This window comes from Phytophthora infestans, genomic scaffold, assembly GCF_000142945.1.
Source record: "Phytophthora infestans T30-4 supercont1.15 genomic scaffold, whole genome shotgun sequence".
Taxonomy (NCBI): Eukaryota; Oomycota; class Peronosporomycetes; order Peronosporales; family Peronosporaceae; genus Phytophthora; species Phytophthora infestans.
In genome coordinates, this window is record NW_003303744.1 from 681,948 (window position 1) to 690,767 (window position 8,820).

Consider the following 8,820-nt stretch of genomic DNA (forward strand, 5'->3'; position numbering starts at 1 on the left):
AAGAATCTTCCTTCTTCCCCGCAAGTGTTTTCGCTCCGGTCTTCTCCCCAAGTGGTGACTCTTCCCTTTGCTTCATACAAGTTTAACGTTGCCCAAGACCCGTGGCCTCTATTAGGCTATGAACCCATGTAACATATCCTCTGCGCAAGACGTTTCAACTAATCGACAAGTTTAACGGTGACAGCTACGCGACGTGGAACCGCTACATGCGTGGCGTGTTCCTGACCAAGTCGGTATGGCATGTAGTGAACCGAGATACGACTTCAAGCTTCACGGATCCTCATGCAAAGGACGAGTACGTCAAGTTGAGCAACATCGCATTCGGATAGATGCTGCTCCACATGGACGCGGACTACCACAATGTGGTCGACAACTGCGAGGAAGCGTGGACTGCGTGGGCGCCCTTTAAGACGTTGTACAGTGGATCGCAGAAGGCTGATAGTATTTACCTGAAGCGACAGATTTTCAGCATGGTGATGTCTGAAGGCGCGAATGTGTTGCATCACTGCAATGAAGCTCTCAACATCAGCGCCAAGCTTAGTAGCATCGGCGCACACATGGAGGACGAGAACGTGTCGATCTGCTTGTTGCGTAGTCTCCCCAAGAGCTACAAAACGTCGTGCTACATCTGGGTATGAGTACTGCTGAGCTGAAGACGCATGACGTTGTGAAGGTGCTCACGAACGAGCATATCAAGCAACAAGGCGTGAAGACCTCTGTGGTGAAGACTGAGGACGCGGCGAAGGCGTTCGGTACCGAGAGGGAGTCTCGCCAGTGTATTTACTGCGGGAAATTGGGGCACGTGATTGAGAAGTGCTGGACCAAGCAGAATGTTGAGAGCGGGGGAGGCCGACGCGGCGGCAATAGTCGTGGACGCGGGGCCAACTATGTCCAGTGGCGAAACGACGACTACGACTACAGCTATGATCGCGTGGCATGTGCGGCTTCGTTGGAATGTGGAGTTTTGACGGGCAAGAGTATGTCTGCGCTGTGGGCAGTCGACAGCGGTGCGACGCATCATATTTGCAATGGCAAGATTAAGTTCGTCGTGCGGAACGAACGAGATGGAGGTGAGATGAAGGTCGATGATGGCACTAACGCTGCTATCAAGGGTGTAGGAACCATCATCGAGCGCGTGGTTCAGCCCAACGGCGATGAGCGCGAGATCGAGATCAACAACGCGCTTTACGTGCCGAAGATTAAGAAGAACTTGCAATCGGTGCTGCAGATCAACAAGAGCGGCAAATTTCAGGTGGTGTTTGACGGTGAAACCGTGCACGCTGCGCGCAAGGATTCAAAGGAAGTGGTGGCTACAGCAGACCTCGTGGACGTGCTCTACCGGCTGCGCACACCACTATGCTCGGTAAACGCAGTGACTCCGAAGTCGAACGTTGACTTGCACGCGCACATGGGTCATGCTCCTATCGACGTGCTACGCAAGATGGTCAACAACGGCATGATCAAGGACGCCAAGGCACCTTTGAATTCAAGTGGGAAAGTGTCTGCCGCGGGCGTCAGCAAGGGAAAATGGACCAGAAACCATTTCACAGTAGCTGCGACAAACGCAGCTACGACACGTTCGAGTTGCTTCATTTTCGACATCTGCGGCCCCATGAAAGAAGAATCGTTGGGTGGGAGCAAATACCTGCTACTCATCGTTGACGAAGCCAGCGGATGCATGAAGGGTTTCTGCCTACGAACGCTGAGGAATGCTTCAAGAGCTATATTACGAAGGTACAGACGCAATTCGGTAAGCGGGTCACGTTCGTACGCCATAACGGAGCTTGTAAGTTCGCGACGAACTCACTTAAGGTGTTCTATGAAGATCAAGGCATCGAACAGCAGACCACGGCTCCGTACGCGCACCAGACGAACGGCGCTGCAGCATGAGCTATCAATACTATCGCCACGATTGGTCGTCGCATGTTGCACCATGCTAAGCTGGAAAGTATTTTTGGGGCGAAGCGGCGATGACTGCTATCTACGCTAAGAACCGCCAGCCGTCACCCAAGATCGAAAACAAGACTCCATATGAGATCGCGTGCAAGTCCAAGCCAAGTGTGATGAACGTGGTGTGTTCGGTTGGCGGACGCACGTCCTAACCCCGAGAAGAAGAGACTCAGGTGGGACCCCAAGGCTCGCGCTGGGCTGTTCATGGGTTACGAAGAAGTATCGAATTTATGACATTGAGGTGGGGCAGGTGGCGATCAGTCGCGATGTCATTTCGACGAATCAAACTTTGGTTTTTCGACGGCTAGTCTAAGCGATGACAACGCAGATTCCGATCTCGACCTCGACTCACTCAGCATCAACGATACTGAAACTGCGGGCCCAACGGAATTCAAGCAGGCGGGGAAACGCAAGTCCCGCACAAGTAACGTTCACGGCATGACAACGAGATCGCGCGCTGCACAACATGCTACCGGTTCGGACGAAACTAGTGCTCCGGAAACCCCGTTTGAGCGACAAGCAAAGCGGCGATCAGGTGTGGAAATGGCCGTGATGTGGTCGATGAAGAAGAAAAAGATCTCGAGGATCAAGACGACGACGATGCAACTCCGCCTGTATTTTGGCGAGCAAGTGCCAACGCATTGGAAGCTGGTGATTTAGCTGAGCTGGCAACGTCTTAAGAAGCGGTGAACGGGCTTGATCAAGTGCATTGGCGCAAGGCAATCCGTGCCGAACTCAAGTCGATGCGACTTCGCGGTGTGTTTCGATCTGCCAAGTTACCAAACGGTCAACGGGCCATCAGTACAAAGTGGGTGTTCAAGGTCAAACGCAAAGCGGATGGTTCGGTCGAGAAGCACAAGGCGCATCTTGTGGTGAAAGGCTGCAAGCAGAAGTACGGCATTGACTACACGGAAACGTTCTCGGCTGTGATGAAGTATGTGACGCTGCGCATGATCATTGCTTTGGTCGTGTACCTCGGCTGACCCCTGGACCTGCAGTTTGTATGCTGTCAGTAAGCACATAAACTACAACAGTACAACATTTAGAGTGCTATGAGTAGCTACATGTATTTCTATTGTCATTAATGAGTGAACGTCGGCAATCACATACCGAATACGGTAGCAGAAAAATACGTCGAAGCACGTGATATTCTTCAGCGGACTAAAGTACATGTATGCTGCGAAAAAAAATTGTGTCAGTTATACTGGACGTGGTGACAGCATTCCTGTATGGTATAATGAAGGAGGTGGTGCTCTGCATGGTGCCAGAAGGTGTCGAGTTTGATGGTGACTTCGACTGCCTGGAGCTGGTGAAGGCGATCTACGGTCTTAAGCTAGCATCGCACGTGTGGAGCGAGACCTCCGACGACTACGTGTGCTCCATCGGCTTTCAAGTTTCAGCATACGACCCGTGTCTCTACATCAAACCTGTGGATGGTCACTGGGTGCTTCTGCTGGTCTGCGTAGACGACGTTTTGGTGACTGGTAGATCAATTTGCAACCACCAAGAGCGATCTCAAGAAGCATTTTCGAGATGACCGAGGCAAGTGTACGTTCGTACTGGGATCGATTTGGTGTACAACGCTGACGACAGTGTGACGATGTGCCAGTGCCGATATGTCGACGACATTCTTAAGCATTTTTGAATACATGAGTGCAAGGCGCTGGTGAGTCCAGCTGATTTGAGTTCTCGACTAGTCCCAAGCAGCGCATCGACCAAGGTGAACGCTCCGTTTGGCGAGGCTCATGCACTTGATGACCGCGACACGACCGAACATTGACTTTACCGTGGGATACGTTTCTCATTTCATGGAAATTTCTTAAGTCAAGCACTGGGCTGCAGTGAAGCGTATTTTTCGCTATCTACTTGGAACTAAGTCGCATAGAATCTGCTTCAAGGCCGGTGACAAAGTGGACTTCCACGGGTACTCGGACGCAGACTGGGCTGGTGACCACTCCGACCGCAAGCCAACTTCGGGCTTCAAGTTTCTTTTGATGAGCGCACCCATGCGTTGGGAGAGCAAAAAAACAGTCAAGTGTGTCGTTGTCAACAAGCGAAGCAGAATACATCGCGCTAAGTTTGGATTTTTAAGAAGCCAAGTGGGTCCACCTCCTACTTTGCGAGATTTTGACGGCAGCAGGGAATCGGGACCAGAGCCCAAGATCCTCGAAGACAACCAATCATCCATCAAGATGACCAAGAACCCAGTGAGCCATGGTCGGGCCAAGGTCGGGCCACATCGACATCAAGTACCATCACATTCGTGACGAGGTCAAGCGCGGTGAAGCCAAGCTGGAGTACGGGAAGACCTGTGTGATGCTGGCGGACAGCATGGCGAAGCCGCTCCCGGGGCCACGACACAAGGACCTTACGCCGGCGCTTGGAGTCAACGCGTGTTCGCATTGAGGGGGCGTAATGAGGGGTACCGGTTTCAGACGGTAAGTACCCATGAGCCGGTAACCCAAACCGATCCAACCCGATGCCGCAATGGTTATGGTACGTTGATTACCACCGATGGTTAGACGAGTAGGATTGGACGAGTGCAGAGTGTTGGTGATTAGATGCACCAAATGATTGGATGACCTAGGTAGTGAGGACAGTGTAAGCTCCGATAAATCAATCACGTCGGAATCTTTCTTCTTCCCCTCGAGTGTTTTCGCTCCAGTCTCCCCCCCCCCGAGTGGTGACGCTTCCCTTCGCTCCATACAAGCCTAACGTTGCCCAAGACCCGTGACCTCTATCAGAATCTAGAAACATGCACAAGTAACAAAACCGCACGTTGAAATTATTCAGCTCACGTGACGTTGAATTACAAGACATGACGTTCTACCTTGACTGCTAGAAGCCGCATCATCCGTGGGGGTTAATTTTTGATGTCCGACAGTAACCGCGCTGGTTCCAGGTTAGCCGAAGTGTCAGTTCTGGCAGAATTGAATTGTAAGGCTAGTATAAGTGCGATGTCGTGTCAGCCCGCTGTTCTACATTGTCGTTTACGTACAGCTAACTTTTCAAGCTTTCCTGAGCTCCAAGTAACTTCCTTTTGAGCTTTCCTAAGTGGAGAGCAGTGTTAAATCAGTCAGTATCGGCGTACTTCGCGCCATATTCATCTTATTATCATATTGGATAATGACGCGAAGTAACCGGCCCTCAAATGGCACTTGCGCCAAGTTTCAACGCACTTCAACTTGGTTACGGCGCTTTCATGTATTACAAAAGAGCCTGGTATGGGTGCTCGCGCTCAAGGACTTTCGAGCTATCATTACGCACAACACTTGGAAAAACCATAATGACCAACCCTTTCGAATCAAGCTCTAGAACGCCTCGGTTAAGGAAAGGGGTCAGAATGGGCCGATTGATTCAGCTGTGTCACTACTGTCAGTCATCTGATTTCGGTCCAGGACATATCGTTAAATAATAAAAGTCTCAGAGTGACCTATCAGCCACTTAGCATCCAGGATTGTGAGCCATTGCCAAGGAAAGCATAAATGCGGAGCGAGTGCGAGCTAATTGTGCTCATGAAGGTCGATTTGTAGAAAAGAAATAGACGATCGGAGCCTGTTCTGTTTGCCTTCGCGGCCCATACGATGGGCCGCTCAGGGAAGTTGCAAAGTTTCTTTCGTGCCGCTCAAGACCACGAACGCAATCGTGCACCGCATCAATGAAGCAGTGACCGATCGATTAACTAGACAGGCGCGGGAATACATGTCTTCCGATTATGTACAAGACGACGGTGACGGTAATTTCTTCGAGCAGTAAGCACTCCACTCGATAAATATCAGTGGAATTCCTCCCCACAAGTTGACCCTCAAGGTAGGAATACCTATCATGATGATACGGAATCTAAATCTAGACCTCGAGCTGTGCAACGGAATACGGCTCGAATCGTGGCTCAGAAGCCACATGTCATCCACGCCACAACCATGACAGGTGAGCGACAAGGGTATCATTTGCTCATTCCCCGCATTGTTTTCATCAGTGACGGAGACATTCGGAGCTTTCCGTTTCATTTGAGACGCAAGCAGTTTCGTTTCCAGCGGTGTTTGTCATGACCATCAGCAAGGCGCAAAAGGACAAATGGCGCAGCGCTTGGGGCTATATCTTGCTACGCTTTGCTTCTCCGATGTCGCGAGTGATTTCAAGATCAAGATTTAAGGCGCTGTTCGAGTACTTAAAGCTGGAGGAGGAGAATGGGGCTTACACCCAGAACATTGTCTACAGGCAGATATTTGGTTCGGAGTAGGAATGCTCCATTTCATATGCATTTATAACACCACGTTTACATAAAGCATGCTGTCGCCGAAGCGCAGCGAAGGCAGGAGACCATTTCCTCTGAGACTAAAACCTGCCACCCCCGCCGCGTAGCGTCGGCGGCCGACTAGTCCTTAACTGTCAACGTTAGCACAGTGTTCGTCCGTCCGTCCGTCAGCTCAGATTTTTGAGCATTATCATTGGCTGCCGAGCGGGGCGAAGGCGTCTTTAATTGGTTAAAATTGGATTATGTATCTTGCGTCAGTAAATTCATGTGACTGACAGTGTACATATGGAGATTTTCACTAGGATATTTATTGTCCGAAGGCGCCAACGTTTAAATGTAATTTACTATTTAAATAATGCGTGTTGCTTTTAATATTCGAGTGCTAATCTGGGGGCTTGATTCAAGGTGCTTAATGGACACAGAGGACATGCTAATACTATTCGTAATACTCTCTACTCAGTAGTTTCTGCAAGTTACAATGACTAAAATGAAAACTACAATTGTTTTGTCGTAAGGATATTCACAATAAAAAGCTATCTGAGTGGGTTCTAACAGTAGCCGGCCGTAAGGACTGGCCGTAAGAACAGCGACGCTAATAAACGTTGTCACTTGAGCCACAAATATATATTGTTTTAGAGTGAGCAAAAAAGGACATTAATGTGCTGGTGACAATTAGTACTGTAAACGAATTGAACTTGACCCTTGTTTCCTAAGCGTTTTTTAGACAACAAGATCTGATACTACACGAACTTCAGGCGGACGTGTTGCCGACAAGGGCGTGGGATATGGTTTTAAATGGAGCGGTAAAACAACAACACAACATAGGAGGTGTAAATTATGGTTGGTTAAGTAGACCCCATAAAGAAACGTTCATAAACTTAGAGCCTAATTGGCTTTTAACCATCCTGGAATCATCGTTGAAGTATCATATAAAAATCACAACAACCGCATCAAGGCGTCTTGCGACACATTATCCAAGTGCTTTAATCATAACTGGTACAAAATCAAGTGTCTAATGACTAATTCTGAATCAGCACAAAATGAACGCTCTATGCATTAAAATGTTACAATTTGAATCTTTTTTAGCTTTCATGGTTTAGTATGAGAAGTGATCAATCTTTAGTTACCTGATTAAAAAAAAAACTTTAATGATCTTGAATCAAGATTCTGATGCGGTATCTTTATTATTGCTGGCTATCACTGAATCTTCATCTTCTACCCAAATCCATCTGCTCTTCGAATAACATTTATGCAAACGCTACACAACATGTTAAGTTTAGCGTCGTGCTCGATATCACGGGCCAGAAAACTGAGCCGCTATGAAACTTAGCTCACATCAACGCGAAATATAGTAATGGCCTGTCCAGCTTGCACTACTTACCCACTTGTACTGCCTATTCGAGCTTGTAAGTACCCAGGTTATAAAAATTAAAAAAATCGATTTAGGCATATAGGGGTTCGGCTTTTTTAAATATTTATCCCGCCGAAGCGTAGCGGAGGCGGGAAGGCCAAAACAAGTAGAGTTAAACCTAAGCTACCGCCGCGTAGCGGCTGCGCTCGGCTAGTGGAACTTTAGTTATGTTTGCACGATGATGCAGGATGACAAAAATTAAAGGAGTTAAGCCGGTTTTGCAACTTTAAAAGTCCGAGTAATGTTTGGATGACACTGTAAAAATGCTGGCTGTTGCGCAACTTTGATTAATTTTGCGTAATGTTGCATGTCGACTTATAGTCCTAAGTTGCTAAAACTGACTGGTTGCGCAACTTGGCTAATGCAAGCGTAAGGTTGCAGGATGACAAACTTATCGCGTCCCCTATTAATTGGCGTACCGGACGGGGGTCCGGGGATCGCAGTTCGAACCTGGAGCAGCAGAGGAAATTATGACATTTATTGAATAACATGTTGCCTAGTATTCATGTGACTAACTGCAGTTGCGGATGCCTCTTACTGTGGGTGTGAGTGAGTCTGGTGGTGTCATTACGGTGGCTTCATTGCGATGTGTTGCAGTTTTGACCTGGTATTGGCTGGCGTTCGTTGTTGGATGCGGTGGTGTCAATATGGCGGAGTCACAGCAGAAAGGTATTGCAGCTTTGACTCGACTTGGCAACACTCATGATAAAGACGCAGCTTGGTGGGCTTGAATACGATAATAGAGCCCGGCGATGGGAGATCTGGGCTGTTAGCTGCGATGTCGTAAAGCGAAAGTGTGATCAGGTATTGGTTCGCTTCGTAGGGGTCGTCCTGTTGCGCTTTTTGATAAGCCTGTGAATCATGTGTTAGTCAAGTTGTGTGTGCTAAACAAATCGGTTGTAGCAATGCAGATTTACCGTTTGTTGCTCGAGCAGCGGTTCATCTGCTTTTTGTTCGCCCAGATAGACGCGGAGGAAGCGTAGGCCATGAATATATTCGTTGGTAACCCACAGCAAGCGCGCTTGGATCCGGATTGAGTCGCGGAGTTTTGAATCGGCGACGTCATCGTTCTTATTGAACTCTCGGAGGTCTTGGTTCGCATAATGAGTTTGAAAAGCATGCATTATTAGTAGCAAAGGCCACGACCAATGTTAGTAATCGTACCGTCGATGGTGTCGATCACGATGTGCTTGCGGTCTTGCAT

The 8,820-nt window shown here is 48.6% G+C and overlaps 1 protein-coding gene across 1 annotated transcript; it reads right to left on the minus strand.

Moving 5' to 3' along the window:
• Nucleotides 1-7,842: 7,842 nt before the first annotated feature.
• On the minus strand, nucleotides 7,843-8,820 carry PITG_09500 (uncharacterized protein; the record flags this gene model as incomplete). The annotated part of the gene is made up of 5 exons (XM_002903101.1): nucleotides 7,843-7,871; nucleotides 8,036-8,066; nucleotides 8,352-8,468; nucleotides 8,534-8,706; nucleotides 8,781-8,820. The coding sequence occupies 5 exons, from the start codon at nucleotides 8,818-8,820 to the stop codon at nucleotides 7,843-7,845; spliced, it is 390 nt and encodes a 129-aa protein (XP_002903147.1).